This window comes from Micromesistius poutassou, assembly GCF_964030765.1.
Source record: "Micromesistius poutassou genome assembly, chromosome: 9".
NCBI classification, from domain to species: Eukaryota; Metazoa; Chordata; class Actinopteri; order Gadiformes; family Gadidae; genus Micromesistius; species Micromesistius poutassou.
In genome coordinates this window covers 17706812-17723905 of record NC_140279.1, presented here as the reverse complement: position 1 = coordinate 17723905, position 17094 = coordinate 17706812, and the positions used below count along the sequence as shown (strand labels likewise).

Sequence of the window (17094 nt, the reverse complement as noted above, 5' to 3'; positions counted from 1 at the left end):
TCCCTCTGCCTCCTTTCTACCTCTCTCTGTCTTTCTGTCTCTAATTCTCTACCTCTCTCTCTCTCTTTACCTCTGTCTCTCACACTCCCTCTCTCAATTCAATTCAAAAGAGCTTTATTGTCATGGAAAATAAACATGACATTGCCAACAGTGGAATAGTTAAGGAAAGGAAAAGGAAGGAAAACTTACATCGAAAGCACGACGAAAAGGTATAACAAAGTTAAATATAAAGTACACACGTGGAAAGGATGAGGTAGTGGTCGGGATAGGAGTGACGTAATGAAACCATTTCCCGGAACTCTCTGCCCCACCAGGTCCCATCTACATAATCACAGAGTACTGTCTCTATGGCGACCTGGTCAACTACCTACACAAGAACCGCGAGAACTTCATCAGCCTGCACCCAGAGAAGAGCCGGAAAAACCTGGACATCTTCGGCATCAACCCGGTGGATGAGAGTAGCCGCAGGTAACCCCCCCCCCACCACACCCACAGCCTCCTTCACCCCCACCACACCCACAGCCTCCTTCACCCCCACCACACCCACAGCCTCCTTCACCCCCACCACCCCCACAGCCTCCTTCACCCCCCACCACACCCACAGCCTCCTTCACCCAGGACCCACACCCACAGCCTCCTTCACCCCGGACCCACCCCCACAGCCTCCTTCACCCAGGACCCACCCCCACAGCCTCCTTCACCCCCCACCACACCCACAGCCTCCTTCACCCCGGACCCACCCCCACAGCCTCCTTCACCCAGGACCCACCCCCACAGCCTCCTTCACCCCCCACCACACCCACAGCCTCCTTCACCCCGGACCCACCCCCACAGCCTCCTTCACCCAGGACCCACCCCCACAGCCTCCTTCACCCCCCACCACACCCACAGCCTCCTTCACCCAGGACCCACACCCACTTCTTTTGTTAAACTTCCATTTTTTATTAATCAAACGTTTTTCATCAGTGAATGTATTAATCAACGTATTCAACCATCACAAACACCCGTCCTCCTTGAAGAAAAGTTGAATAAAGATAATAATATTATGCAAACAATCAAAATAGAATATGCTAACAAAATGTAATATCTTCATAACCAGGAACCCAGAACGTGTTTGAAAAGGTCTTTAAGAGGACTCGTACTGTCAGCGTTATATAGTGTAGTTATGTTCTATGATACGGTATCCACACACACCCCGCCCAGTTCACACAACCAGCCCCCCCGCCTGTCTGGCCTCTTCACATAATCCAATCCCGGTTCTTAAGTGATCTCGTTTTCACTCTAACCCTATTACCATAGAGCTACCTGTTAATTGTGTCGATGTGGTTGAGAACCAAACACCCACCTCCACCACCTCCACCACCACCACCACCACCACCACCGGCATCACCATCCTGTCATACCCTCCCCCTCCTCCTCCCCCCTCCCCCCTCCCCCACCACCACCACCATCACCATCACCCCCCCCTCCCCCTTATGGGGGTCAACCGGGTTGACTGAATGAATCACACCGACCACACCTCAACCGCACGACACGAGTTCTGTCAGTGGTGATCCTGACCACCATGCATCACTTCCTTACCCGGTCTTTATCTCGCCATACCCGTGAACTCAAACCTAACCATCGAATACCCTTTCTAAATTCATAACTAAACCAAATCAAACTAGAATATTGCTCAAGCATAATGTGAACAATCACACGTAAAAATCCATGGAGAGGGAACATAAAATGGTCGCGCTGTCAAACTTAGCGTATTCTGATATGCTGTAGTACATAAAGTAGGCTGGGGCCTACATTTAATATTTCTAGAAATAATACCACTATAAAAAAAAAATGAATTGCGTTCAAACATTCAAAGAACCCTTTTGTAATCTGTAACTCTGCATGCAAACAGGACCGTCTAGCGTACAGTATGGTGTGATTCCCAGTTCCGTCCTCACCGTAACCCGCCCTCCTTCTACCCCCTCTCGCCACGCAGCTACGTCATCCTGTCCTTCGAGGGCAAGGGAGGAGACTACATGGACATGAAGCAGGCGGACAACACCCAGTACGTGCCCATGCTGGAGATGAACAGCTCCAAGTACTCGGACATCATGCGCTCCAACTACGATCACCCCCCCTCACAGAAGGGACTCGGTGAGAGAGAGAGAGAGAGAGAGAGAGAGAGAGAGAGAGAGAGAGAGAGAGAACCCTCTGACTGTCTGGTTGTTCTGTTCTATAGGAATTCGTAATGTCTGGCTGTGTTCTCTGCTTTTTTGTTTGATTGGAGATTTTATGATGATGGTTATAAACTCAATGTGTTGCTTTCACCTAAACGTCCAATCTAACACCAGCTCTCACCTAATACCCAAGTATTAACAACTAGAAACCTTAAACCTAAGCTTCACCACCCGTAATATGTTTACCTTACATCCCTTAACCATTACCAAAATGTCCATCCTTAATCTATTACCAAAATTGCTCATCCTTAATCCGCTGCAAACATCTTGCTATCCCTTAACCTCTGAGTACTAAATTTAACCTAAACTTAAACCTAAAAAAAAGTCGACCTTGTCGCAAATGTACTCCTTTAGCTAGCCGGGCATTAGCGCTGTATGTGTCGCCGTGTTGGTGTAAGGCTGCACCCCTGTCAGTCTGTAGCTCGACCCCAGCCCTGTAATTACACAGACCGGATAATAGTTCCCTGGCTTCTCCCCGCCGCTAGCCAAGAGCCTGGCTGGTGAAGCCGCTGCTATATTTACAGTCAGCGGGCGGACACCCCCCTCTTTTGGTCTGGCTCCTAACTGCCTGTTTTTATTTCATTCATTTTTTATTTTATTTTTTTTCCCCCCCATGCAAGACGGCGAGATGGACAACCTGCTGTCGGAAGACGGCAAGGACGGCCTGAGCACCACCGACCTGCTGAGCTTCACCTACCAGGTGGCCAAGGGCATGGAGTTCCTGGCCTCCAAGAACGTGAGTCCAGCTTTCGGCGCGGCCCCAAAGCGGTCGGACCCGCTCACAGTGGAAAACCGGGCTTTTAATAAACTTAAAGCTTCCTGGTTGGTTGGCAAGACATCACTTGGTGGACTCTCTGCGAGCGACCTGCCAACCTGTTGCTACGGCGACAAAGGTTGGAGCGATGCAGTGGTGCTGGTGGTGGCGGCTGGCGGCTGGTGTCGTGGGCCTGTCCTGATGACAGGCCTTGCCGACCAGCAGGACTGCATTTAAACCCAGGGTTCCTCTGAGATAAGCCGCCCTCGTGCCAACGGCGAGAGGCGAGTGTGTTTGAATATAGCCGGGCACCGGCCCGGGGTAGAATTAGCCTTCGCTCCCAGCTACTCATTCCCTCTGCCTGGTTATTATCCCCTGGTCACGGCTGGCCATGTTTACACTAAGGCCCAGGCGTTGGAGGAAACACCAAGTGGAAATTCTAAAGGATTATTACAAATTATACCCTGAAAAAATGTCCCACAGACAGAGAGGCAGATTTAGATGTGACGGGCAAACGCTCGACCGACCGACTGAATAACAAAAACGGATGTTTTTTTGTTGACCGAGTCGGTCGAGGACTTGAAGCAACTGGAACCGGCAAACTAAAAGATGCTGAGTTTGTCGTTCTGATGGTGTGTGTGTGTGTGTGTGTTCTGCGTCCCTCAGTGTGTGCACCGCGATCTGGCGGCCAGGAACGTGCTGCTGTCCCAGGGGAAAATCGTGAAGATCTGCGACTTTGGCCTGGCACGTGACATCATGCACGACAACAACTACGTCTCCAAAGGCAGCGTAAGTCTGTCTGTTTACCTGTCTGTCTGTCTGTCTGTCTGTCTGTTTGTTTGTTTGTTTGTTTGTTTGTTCGAAAGCACTGTAATTCAGCAGTTAGAGCAGGTTGTAGAAGGGGAGGTGGAAGGCTGTGAGTTCGATCTCTCAGGGTCCAGATGTCCTTCAGCAAAGCATCTAACTGCTGGGTTTATATCTTGACTGGAAAGAAGATCGAAACCCTTTTTCGATCGAAACGCTTTTGAAGTGCCCCGATTAGATCAACTGAAACGTCTCGTTTTTAGATTGAATTGGTTCAACTTAAGCTCAGCTAAGCTCAACTGAGACATCTTCCGGCCAACCAAGACAAGTGGTTGTGTTTTGATATATGTTTGGTTTGAATTGAATATGGCTTCCATGTCCAGGATACAGGTTTTGTTTGTATTGATATGACCTCCATGTGTATACATATTGATCGTGGTTGTCTTGCGTTGAACAGACCTTCCTGCCGGTGAAGTGGATGGCCCCAGAGAGCATCTTTGATAACCTGTACACCACCCTGAGTGACGTGTGGTCCTACGGGATCCTGCTATGGGAGATCTTCTCCCTCGGTGAGTTTACACACTGAAAACACACCCAACGTATATCATTAATGATGTGTATATATCCGACTGTTGGAGCCTATATATGTGTATTTTGGAGTCAACTTTGTTCAAAGTTGACGGGACATTTCCAGTGGGAACGTTTGCATGTTTGGCTCTGCTCATTGAATTATTTAGTGTTGAAAAAAATAACATTAAGAAACATAAGTAAGGCCATAAAAGTGACAGGAAGTGAGGTCATGGAGGTAACAGGAACTGATGAGAGTGTTGTTGTGGGTCTGAAGGCGGGACTCCGTACCCTGGCATGGTGGTGGACTCCAGCTTCTACAACAAGATCAAGAGCGGGTACCGGATGGCCAAACCAGAGCACGCACCCAGCGACATGTAGGTGGCACCCCGGACTGCTTCATATGTGTATATTTATGCACGTAAATGCTCCTGTATATACAGTACATTCCTTCAGCTTTATAGTCTATTACAAAAACGCATTCAGAAATTATACTGGAATGATTGCATTCTGCTAAGAAAGAAGCCTCTCTATCTGCAGTTTTGAGCTACTAGCTCTTGTGCTAAGCTACCTGTGTTTGTTAGCTCTTGTGCTAAGCTACCTGTGTGTGTTTCTGTGCCTGGGCGTGTTCAGGTATGAGGTGATGATGAGGTGTTGGAACAGCGAGCCGGAGAAGCGTCCCTCTTTCATGGGTCTGACCGAGGCTGTGGCCTCCCTCCTTCCCTCCAGCTACAAGAGAGTGAGTCTCCCCTCAACATCATCATCAACTCTGAACTTTGACCTCGCCGCGCTTAAACACCTGGCTTTCTACACTCGCACTCGTGACCTCGCAAAGTCATCCACAACCTGAGACATTTTGTTCCTGAGACATTTTGTTCCTGAGCCAATGCAGTGTGTTCTGCCCCAAGACCACTCAGAGTGTATCTGCATAGCACTCACGTTAAAAGGTTTCACAGTAGACTGTGGAACCTTTTTAGGGAATCTCACGTTCCCTAAAAGCTCTCAAACTCGAACCAGTGTGTTGGGGTGATGACAAGGTATTAAGGCTTGAAACAGTAAAAGATTTTTAATCTTTCTAATGGAACTATGAGCGGGTGGTGTAAGTGTGTGTGTGAGAGAGAGAGAGTATGAGAGCGTATGAGTGTCTTTGTGGGTTTCTCAGGTTTCTCAGGCCCCCTGGGTGTCAACAGTGTAAAACAGGGTGCTGTGGGTGCTAAGACCTGTGATTAGAAGGTCAATGTACCAGCTGGAGGTCTCCCCCCCCCCCCCCCCCCCCCCACCGACACCCACCACCCCCAGGCTCCAACGCCCTGCCATAATGAGCCTCTTCAGGCTGTTAAACACAGCAGCACACATGGTAGATGAAGGTCCTCACCGCCACGCCACGTGGGGGGGGTCAAGGGTTTAGTGTCTCCAACACACGCTCACACGCTCACACGCACACACACACACACACACACACACACACACACACTGCAGTTCCTTGTTTGCTCATTTGGGTTTAAGCAAAACCAAACCGCTAACGGCGTCTCCTCCGTTATCAGGTTCTTTGGCCGAGGTTACACTAGGTTGGTCCTGGTGTTTAAAGGCACTTAATGGACAGACCAATGTCAAACTTCAGCAAGATAAATGTTGTAAAACGATGGTTTGAAAGAACGGAGAGTGCACTAATGAAACTGTCCTCCGCTGCCACATGACTCCAGTCTTAACAACCGTCTCCTGTTCTTCCTCCTCCTTCCTTTTTCTACCATCTCCACATGTCCTCCACCTTATCCTCCCCCTATCTCTCTCCTCCCTCCTCCTCCTCCTCCTCCTCCACCTCCTCCTCCTCCACCTCCTCCTCCTCCTCCCTCCTCCTCCCTCCTCCTCCTCCTCCCTCCTCCTCCTCCTCCTCCCTCCTCGCCCCTCCTCCAGTGCTACGACCGGGTGAACCAGGACTTCCTGAAGAGCGACCACCCGGCCGTGACGCGCGTGTGCGCGGACGCGGACTCGGCCGGCGACGACGACGCCTACATCGGCATCGCCTACAAGAACCACGGCAAGCTGAAGGAGCGCGAGAGCGGCTTCGACGAGCAGCGGCTCAGCTCCGACAGCGGCTACATCATCCCCCTGCCCGACCTGGAGCCCCTGTCGGACGACGAGTACGGCAAGAGGAACCGCCACAGGTGAGCACTCCTCGCACACCTGTGTTGAAGCTGCTCTTTACTAGCCTGGCTCGCCCACGCCCGTTCTCTGCCGGCGATTTTGAGTTGGCCCTGCAGAAGGTGTCTGGAGAAGAACAACACATTTCTTTCTAGTTTCGATGCGTTTTTTTTGCGGGAGCCAATCACCCAAGCTGGCTTCCCCCCCCCCCCCCCGGCGCGCTATCGGCTGGTTTAACACAATGACGACAGGGAAAGCGACGGCAAGCAGCCAATTGCGTACCGAGTCGATTTAACATCGCCCGTTGATCACGCCTCTTGTGCTGAAGAGAATGACAGCAGCTTCCGCAGACTGAGCTTGGTCTGGCAATAGCCAGGCTAGCTGTTTACGGCTCTCAAACCTTACTGTAGGTACCATGAAGAGAGAGAGAGTGGAAAAGGGTGGACGAGAGCAAGAGTCCCTACGTTTCTCAGACATTGAGAAGTGTTGCTATTCCCAGAGCCAATCACGGAAAAGAGGCCCCGATTTGTCAGAAATCCCGCAGGAGCGTTCTTGAATCGAAATTGGCTCATACTGGACATACCAGGACAGATATTATATCAGCGCAGTTCACTCAGTAATACCTGACAGAATGCTAGGTCATTTCTGTTACATTCCAATAATAGCTCTTAAATCTCACGTCCAAACACCTTCTGAGGCATTTTTATGATGTGTTTTGGAACGTGCTGTACCTACAATAAGTACTACTATACACACACACCACGTCTGTTTGGGATTCCTACAGATACGGATCATTTTTTTTTTGTTATGCAAATCTTGCTCAAATATTGATTGTCTGTTTTAAAAAGTGTTCAGGGCATATCTTTGAGCCTTTTTGTTGCCATTTGTTTATGCTTTTTTTGATACCATATTTCGGTATGAGAATAGAAAGTACACAAATCAGCAGAAAAATACCTAAGCCAAGACGCCTAATGACCTGTATCTGAAATCACTGTAAGTCACTTTGCATAAAAGCGTCCACTAAAATACCCCTGCCGAGGAACTGCAGATGTAACCCAGCGTCCTGGCTAACTCCGACACATTTACTAGAATGTTTTTAATGTCCCTGTCAAATAAACTCATGAACAATGATGGAAATAGGCAGGGTACAGCAACGGCACAGTCACACGTGGATGTAAAGCGATGTATTGTTTCTCTTTCTTCCGACAAACGTACTTATTGTAAGCCACTTTTGGAGAAAAGCGTCTTGCTGAATGTGCCCTGAATGTAAAAACGTAAAATGTAAAGGTCTGGCAAGATGCTGAGTGTGTCCCTGGTGTCCTCCCGTAGCTCCCAGACCTCTGATGAGAGCGCCATCGAGACGGGCTCCAGCATCTCAACGTTGGCCAAGCGCGAGGGGGAGACGCTGGAGGACATCACCCTGCTGGACGACATGTGTCTGGACTCCAGCGACCTGGTGGAGGACAGCTTCCTGTGACCTTCATGTCCCCTGCTGGGACTCTCCCCCCCTCCACACCCCCCCCTCCTCTCCTCCCACCCAAAGACCCTCAGAGATCCTCCTAGACACTTTGGTACATGGACCTTCTCAGATACCCCCCCCCCCCCCCCAAGCCCTTTACCTCCAGGCATGCCTCGCGACCGGGACCGTCCCACCAGAGAGGAGGAGAGAAGCACATACCACTTCGTCCTGTTCTCTTGGGGAGGGGGGCGTCTCTCTGTGTTTGACTTCATGGAACGTCTCCCTGGGCTCTGCCCCCTAGTGGGCTGGAGGGAAGAGGCGGTGAATACAACAACACTGAACGGACTCTCGGAGCCAGGGGTTCCAGAGAAAAGTTTGGTAGCGTGGGAACGGACTAAGCACGCACCAACCAGGGGGGAATGAAAATCCAAAGCGGGAGGGATGAGGCTTCGTATTCCGTAGGGCATTTTATTTTGTAATATACGTACGACGATACAATCGAGGAAGGAGGATTCAGTTGTTTGGGTGAAAAATGAAGACCACTGCATTAGCTAATCAGAACCACTAGAGATCCACTGTTTAAACGTGGCCAGTTTCCTTGGTTTACAGAGAGATCGTGAGTGACAATCAATAGTCCCCTCCCTCCCCCAACCACATCACCCCTCCCTAATTCTCACCTGATGCTGGTACAATCAGTCTCATTAGATTCAAAAAAAGCACAAGTTTTATGTTACAATTTTTGTACGTGACAGTATTATGTTGGCTAATGAAATGGCTCATGAAATGGCTAACGCAACGGTTAACGAAAAAGCAGCGGTACAAATGTATTTTTTTACGTCACCAATGTGTAAACATGTAATGTTTGTGAATATTAGCTAGAGAACTGCCACAGAGTTGTGAGGAGAGGGCGAACGGACGTGCCGAAGTCAAATCTTTATTTGTACCGTCTCCGTTTTCCCCACGACAGCTTGCTCCAGAAATGGATGCGTCTAAGAAACACTAAGCCCAGCGTGATTGTAATGTACATAGTTTGAGAGTGATTTTATATAAACAGAGTTATTGACAATAAGATTACAGTATTTTATATGAAAAAAAGAAGCACATATTAATCCTCTGCACCCGATTTGTTGGGCCTTGTAAAGAAGTAGAAAACCAAACTCAAAATGTGGCAGACAATGGACTACACTCCTGATCAGTGGAGAACTCTCAGCTCATAACGTTTTACACTGCAGTGGTGAAGCGCTGCTCCGCAACTACACACACCTTGTTCATTTGTATTAGTCTTGGAAACTAGAAAAAAAAGAAATGATTCTCTACCAAAGCACAGAGGACTATGTTGTTTCCATTTAATTACCTTCAGCCGACAACACTTTAATAGAAGTTTCCTCTTGCCTAATATACCGCACCACAATGATAAAATAAAATAAAAATCTATGCCTTACTCTGCATGTTACCAAAAAGTAGCTAGAAGATATATAGCCATACCAGCATATTTGTTTACCGAGTAGTAGAACCTTAGCAAACAAATAAAAAATACACCAGAAAAGAGAATAGGGAGGAGAGTGTTTTAGCTCCTGTGGAACGTGAGGGCTTTGGATCGGAGCCCAGACACTTGGACAGAAGCCGTGTTCCTCCAGGACCTCCAGCTAAATCCAGCGCACCATACACCCAGCTCTCCAACCCTCTCACTGGCACCCCCCGCCCCACCCCCTCTCTGCCCTGCTGCCGGGTGGAAAGACGTGGAGACAAATGGGCGCCAGTCTGCTTTTCTTCTTTATCTTCTCCTGCGCTAATATTGTTGTACGCATTGTCCTTGGCTTCAGCACTGCCTTCCCTGTGGCACACCTCCGTTGGTACGTTGGTCAGTATAGCCCCAGGTCGTTTCTCCCAATACACACATTATTACTCTGTTTTCCTATACATTATGTACATTCAGATGATTTATATTTCAATAAAAGATTTATAATGTAACTCTTGCCATGTCTTTTTGTTTGGGTTGGTGGTGTTTCTATATATTAGTATAGAGATTATTTAAGGTTTTAAGGTATGATGTTAGAGAAAGTTAAGTTTAGGTAGGTTAGATATGGTTAAGTTGAGGTCTTAGGTAAGAGATGGTTAAGTATAGGCATTAGGTCAGAGATTGTTAAGTTAACTCTACATATATGTTAGAGAGGGTTACGTCTAAGCACCAGCCCAATGAACTTCTGGCCTCCTGCGTCTCGTTAGTGAAATTAGTCACCTGTGTTAATGACTTATTCTGTTCACCTGTGTTCCTGATTATTTACTTTCCCTAGTTCTGCACCCACTTGTGGCTTCTATTTTATTGTGTTTTAGTTCTAGTTCACCTAGTTCATTTCTGAGTGGAGTACCTGCTTTCAAGCATTTTAATGCCCTGTTATTGGGTTCACGCTAAATATATAATGTGTGTGTGTGTGTGTGTGTGTGTGTGTGTGTGTGTGTGTGTGTGTGTGTGTGTGTGTGTACATATATATAGCTGTGTGTGTGCTATGACTGTGGAACGGTAGATATACTGTATGCATACTGTATGCATACTGTATGTCCCAAAGACTTGAACATTGGCAGTTACTGTAATTTCCCACCAGAGGGCGCAAGTGTCAACGAAATATAAAAAACACCGAGGAGCCAAAAAGACAACAGTCAGCTACCCAAATGGTTATCTGGTCTCAACGGACCAATGATAATCAAATACCTGAAACAAAAGCCATGTTGTTTCAAGCTTTCAAGAGAATTTCCATCTGTACATGACGGTAGTAAGCTCCGCAGCAGCGATGACCGTATAACAATGACCATATCTGTGGCCTACTACTACTACTACACATTTAATAATAGTTATAATTTCACATTTCATATGTTCAAATTTCTTACATATAAAGAAAATAAGTTGTAAAAATGTCTACATATTTTTTTAAAGAATAACTATTTCACAGCATAGTATTGCACAAAGTTCTGATGCTTTTTTTTTTTAAGACATATTTTTGCTTTCAACTAGCCTGTAGCTCGAATAACCCGGACACATCTATTGTTAATACCAATCGATTTTGATTTCTGTAATATTATCAATAACATCACATCCTAACTGATAAGTTCTAAAAAAGAATGCTGGCCAGCCCGTTCATCTTTCTTTGTTTACAAGAATCCTACCCGTCAGTACGTTTACATGCACAGCTTAATCTGATTAAAGCCATATTTCGACTATGATCCTGAATTGGACAACTGCAATTATCCGAGGATACATCGCGGTGAGAAAATCATGCCGAAGCATGTCATGCCCGGTACGATAGGTGGCGCTGTACCCATTTCAACTAGTGGTAATAGAGCCACCGGCTGACCTCTTTACGTCACCAGCAACAACAAACTCAGGCAGCATTCGAGAAAGGTGTTTTCAGTAGACGGCTGTCAGTTCACTCCCGGTCCGGGTCATTTCTCAGACTTGTTCAGACCTCTCGGTCGTATTGCGGACTGCTCCGGCTGGACTCCTCCCGGGAGGAGTCCAGCCGGAGGAGCTGGCTCTGCCGCCGGAGCAGTCCGCAATACGACCGAGAGGTCGGAGAAATGACCCGGACCCGGAGTGAACTGACAGCTGTCCCGCATACGGCAACAATCCCTTTCTCCTCCATGTCGCGGTTCAATCTGGACTTCAGAGAGTCAAAGCCAAAGTTCCTTTCCCCCAATTCCTTCTCCACCATGGGCGACATAACTCCCACTACGAGTCTTTACTTGTTGTGGAAGTACCAGAGACTCGGAGAACTCGACACAGTCTTTAAGAGTCATAAAATCAGAGAGTATCCCCGTCACTTCGGCCGTGGCGCAATGAATGAATACAGATCGCAAACACGTCGGAAGAAAAAATCATTTGTTTTGACAGATGTGCCCGAAGTTACTACTTTACAACCTCGTCGATGAGCAACATTTAGAAAAACATGTAGGCCTACTTTTAATTCAGCCTTGGGTGAAATCGAAGCCTAGTGTCCAGTGCTTCCACCTGAACTGAATGCATGCCATGTGCGCTCCCGCGGCCGGGAATACACTTCTTATAGGGGGTAACTACATTGGCACGACACCAGCTTCCTCCATCTTCTGCGCCACCTTTTAAAATAAATCGCCGTTTCTCGTTTTCTGACGGCGACAACAACACGTACACGTCTCCTTCTACTTCCAGCATGCGCAGAACGACAACGATGCTGTGTAGCCTACATGCAGGTAGAGTCCAGACTATGAACGACTTGTCTAGGTGTTCTTATCCGATTTAACTTGCCCGTTCATATGCCGATTTTTGCGCGAAGTAGATCGGATACATGCATTTTCACATGCTTTTACAAGTCCTCAAGTCCAAGATGATTTTTGGTTTGGTTTAATGCTGTAGTGCGGGTTTTGTGTCGAGTAACTGTCAAAATAAAAGCACCCGTTTCTAAAAACACAGCTGCGTTCAAGGTAAAGCAGAAAACAACTTATTTATGACAAAGAAGGTGAGCCAAGATGTGAGCTTGTCTTTCTGGCCAGGGTTAACAGCCTATCCTTAAAGGATCTGTATGGATTTCTTTCCACGTGAGCAAAGGCCACAAAAGGGTCAGGCCTATAATGTTTTCGAAAAACCGATCCCAATGGGCTCTCAAATATTTGGCCTTAACTCAATGTTGCTTTTAATGCTCAACGGACATGAAATATGATTTACCAACATGGTGAAGGATCGTTTACGGCGGTGAAAGAGAACAACGAGGCCCAACCAGAAGCCGCGGCCCCCACCACAGTGGGGGGGCAGGGGTGGGGGTGGGTGGAGATGGAATGAAATTGTATCTCGTTTTGTTGCGTGAGAGTGAGAGGCAATCCGATTTGTGTGTATTTGGCTGCACGAGTGATGTTGCGACTATTAGATTAGGGATCTCTTTAGTTTGTTTGACACGTAACATCAGTCTGCTGGGTGAAACCGGACGCCGGGCGGACGGCCTCGACAGCCGCCCGGTCTCCCCACGCCGTCCCGCCGGGGAGCGGGGTGCGTGCGCCTGCGCCGTGCGCGCACTGCTCTCATTTCAAGCACCCCTCTCCTAACTGTGTGTGTGTGTGTGGGTAGTGGGTTGTGTGTGTGTGTGTGTGTGTGTGTGTGTGTGTGTGTGTGTGTGTGTGTGTTTGTGTGTGTGTGTGTGTGTGTGTGTTTTTCAGACCCCAGGCCTAACGAGGGGCTATTGTGGCCCCCACCCCTGTAAGCGATCCTTTGATTGATCTGTCATTAAGAAAACGAACATACAAGAAACATTAACCGTGTCCCAACAAGATTGGAAGGCTTGGAACGCGTCGCTTTTCACCTTTGACCTCAGATTACATTTGCTCCTTTGTTGGAAAACATTCAGACAGAGTAGGCGATAGGCCGACACAAAGTGCAACTAGTCTAGTCACTAGATCATAATACACAGTGATGGCAATTCAACCAAGTTAGTCTCTCTCTCCCTCTTTCGTTCTCTCTCTCTCTCTCTCTCTCTCTCTAGGTCCCTATCATTCTCTGTCTTTGTCTTTGTTTACCTTTCTCTCTTTGCCTCTCACACAAATTGAGCTCCTTGTCTGATTCATGATGCTACAGACTGTGTTGTCACTGTGTGGCTGTAAGGCAGGGTATTAAGAAAAAATGCTAACTCATGACTGCTAAGAGGTTCTGCTCGCAGATATCATATGAGCGGCTCTAGGCTCGGACAGCACTGTGTTTCAAAATGATTTCTAAAGGCATGCTTTTAGCTCCACCCCATAGTTATACATAGATTAACCACTTCCTTAATCTATATATACATATATATATATAAATATATTAATCTATATATATATATATAGACATGCAATGCATCATTTCTTGTCAAAAAAGAAGAAGTTTTGATGATAAGATAACGAGGAGCCTGGGGTCTTGGTGAATTATTTAAAGAGACAAGGGTAAAATCGACAGAAAACATATTATACTTTTATTAACTCATATAAATTTTCCGTAACATTATCAATTTATGTTTGTCCCGGGGGGGAAGGAAGTATCTTGTTGTCAAATATTATCAGGCCTTTAGAATGCATTCACATGACATATTCTCCAAGATAATTCCCACAACTTTTTTCCATAACTTCTACCCTAACTACTACTACGAATACTTTGACTTATATCTGTACCACTAGTCTATTACAAATATTATTTGGCTAACTACTACGGCTGCCACCAATACTAACAATGACGACAACATTACTAACATGATTGTTGCTGATTTCATAACAGGGGAAATAAATGGAAAATATGCTCAAAGGGGGAAGACAACACAAGGATTAAACCACGCAAACAACAACATGTAATATAACTGCAATATAACTTTATTTTGCCATACACAGAAACAACAACAGAAGAAAAAAATAGCAGACAAATGCCGGCAGACACTGAGGAACATGAAGGACAGACATCATGCACGAGGGTAGATTAGAATTATACATGCTAGTTGAAGCAAAATAGAGGGTGGTGTACCTCATTATTGTGTGCAGTTGACATATTGTACATTACATTACATTACATATCTCTGGGGTGATGCAATGTTCACACAGGTATTGGAAGAAGGCCATATAAGGTTGTTTGCTGGGCCAATCCCTCGTCACCCTAATCTAATTTAATATGATCCTACCCATGAGAAATGATCTTCCTTTTAAACAAATACCCATGGTTGTTATTCTACCGAGTTCTGGCCCAATTAAATTGAGCCTCTTGCCCTTTGACTCAAGCGGTGGTATTAGGGACGTTGACTGAAAACACATTGTGCTGGCTTTGCTCTTCCTGCCCTGTTAGTTCACTAGGTAGGTAATCCATTTTCTTAGTCGAGCTCTGTGCCGCTGACTAATAATCTTTCCCATTCTGTCTTCATGCTTTCTGTTTTCACAGTAAACGAGACCTTGTGGTCTTATTTAAATCCACTAATGAAGAAAGATTTATTCTACATAGTTTTGTTCTACATACTCCTGCAGGGGAGGGGTGATGTGTGTGTGTGGTCGTGTTTGTAAAAGTGTGTGTGTGTGTGTGTGTGTGTGTGTGTGTGTGTGTGTGTGTGTGGTCATGTTTGTGTATCTGTGTGTGTGTGTGTGTGTGTGTGTGGTCGTGTTTGTAAAAGTGTGTGCGTGTGTGGTCATGTTTGTGTATCTGTGTGTGTGTGTGTGTGTGTGTGTGATCGTGTTTGTAAAAGTGTGTGTGTGTGTGTGTGTGTGTGTGTGTGTGTGTGTATGTGTGGTCATGTTTGTGTATCTGTGTGTGTGTGTGTTTGTGACTGTGTGTGTTTGTGACTGTGTGTGTCTGTGTGTGTGTTTGTGACTGTGTGTGTGTGTGTGTGTGTGTGTTTGTGACTGTGTGTGTGTGTGTGTGTGTGTGTGTGTGTTTGTGACTGTGTGTGTGTTTGTGACTGTTTGTGTGTGTGTGTGTGTGTGTGTGTGTTTGTGACTGTGTGTGTGTGTGTGTGTGTGTGTGTGTGTGTTTGTGACTGTATGTGTGTGTGGGTGTTGGTCATGTGCTACGGCCCCCGGGGTCCACAGCCTTTACAATCATGTGATCAGTGACAATGGGCATACACGGTGGTCTGTTGGAGCCAGGGGCTGGGAGGAGAAGACCACGCCTTACAGGAAAAATAAAAAGAATCCCCCCCCTGGCCTTCCTCCCATTGCATGTGAATGATCTGGGGTTGCTCTGTTAGGCATTTTATACATAAGCTGTGGTGGTTTGAAGATTAGGTAACACTCTGTGCAGCTACGGGAGCTTCACCTGCTGGTTCTCCGAGCCTCTCTTCCTGGTTCTCCAAGCCTCTCTTCCTGGTTCTCCAAGCCTCTCTTCCTGGTTCTCCAAGCCTCTCTTCCTGGTTCTCCAATCCTCTCTTCCTGGTTCTCCGAGCCTCTCTTCCTGGTTCTCCAAGCCTCTCTTCCTGGTTCTCCAATCCTCTCTTCCTGGTTCTCCGAGCCTCTCTTCCTGGTTCTCCACGCCTCTCTTCCTGGTTCTCCAATCCTCTCTTCCTGGTTCTCCGAGCCTCTCTTCCTGGTTCTCCACGCCTCTCTTCCTGGTTCTCCACGCCTCTCTTCCTGGTTCTCCAATCCTCTCTTCCTGGTTCTCCACGCCTCTCTTCCTGGTTCTCCAATCCTCTCTTCCTGGTTCTCCAAGCCTCTCTTCCTGGTTCTCAGAGACTCCCTTCCTGGTTTACGAAGCCTCTATTTTTTGGTTTCCCTGAAGCCGATCTTCCTGGTCCTCAGAACCACTCACTATCTGGTTCTTGGAGCATTTCTATCTTGGCCACTGAGCCTCTCTTTCTTAAAGTTTCTCTTACTGATTGCGGGGGATACTTCTTGGTGGTTTGGGTCTACCTCTTGGTTTTTTGCCCAATGAGCTGCAGCTCAGACAACCAGCTGTGTCAGCTCACGGTAACAGTATGTGGTAAGGATAGAAAAGAAAAAAAAATCCATGGAAATTAGTTTTTCATAAAACAATAACCACTTCCTTAAGTAAACATAAGTCCTTGATATAAACTCATGTGTCGGGTGAAAGTCACATTCTGTGCTTAAAGCCCAACCCTGTTGGTAAAGAGAACATGATGATCATCCACTTCTTCCTTTGTCGGCTGGATCAAACAGAAATATGAATCCATAAAATACATGAGTAAGTATGTGGTTAGGAATGCTCAATTGGTTTCCAAAAGCATTGGACTGCTTCCACCCCTGCACACCCTTTCTGTCCTCTCCTCTATTGGAGGAGAAAGTTCACCAATTGGCACTTTTTCAACCCCCACCTCCACGTTGCGAAAGGTTCGAGGCCCCTTCGGACGGTCCACAGTGTGTCAGGGACATCCATTCAGACGACACAGGGTTCGAGTCCCAACGAGGGTGTGGTGGCTCAGAGATCAAAGCATGTTGACAGTGCAGAGGACTGCACGGCTGTCAGGCGTGCAGTCCCTCTGCGCCGCGTGACGGGTTAAGGGCTCTTTATGGTTCCCACGTTCACGCAACGCAAGGACCACGCAGACGCTTCGACTCAGTCATGAACGTTTATGGTCCTGCGTCGTTGTTTTAGTGAGCGGACCAATCACAGCCCCTTGCGGCTGCGTCGCCTCGACGGAAGGTTACAAGTTCTGGGAGGCGCGTGACCGGCC

The 17094-nt window shown here is 47.2% G+C and overlaps 1 protein-coding gene across 1 annotated transcript in view; it reads left to right on the top strand.

Annotated features, from left to right (window-relative positions):
- pdgfra (platelet-derived growth factor receptor, alpha polypeptide) overlaps positions 1 to 9897 on the top strand; it is a 20019-nt gene extending 10122 nt beyond the window's left edge. The window contains exons 11-19 of the mRNA XM_084472955.1: positions 315 to 468; positions 1979 to 2136; positions 2840 to 2955; positions 3640 to 3762; positions 4235 to 4346; positions 4622 to 4721; positions 4978 to 5083; positions 6259 to 6509; positions 7816 to 9897. Coding sequence (XP_084329081.1) covers positions 315 to 468; positions 1979 to 2136; positions 2840 to 2955; positions 3640 to 3762; positions 4235 to 4346; positions 4622 to 4721; positions 4978 to 5083; positions 6259 to 6509; positions 7816 to 7963 — 1268 coding nt within the window. The 3' untranslated portion in view covers positions 7964 to 9897. The remainder of the gene's footprint in view (positions 1 to 314; positions 469 to 1978; positions 2137 to 2839; positions 2956 to 3639; positions 3763 to 4234; positions 4347 to 4621; positions 4722 to 4977; positions 5084 to 6258; positions 6510 to 7815) is intronic.
- The last annotated feature ends 7197 nt before the right edge of the window (positions 9898 to 17094 follow it).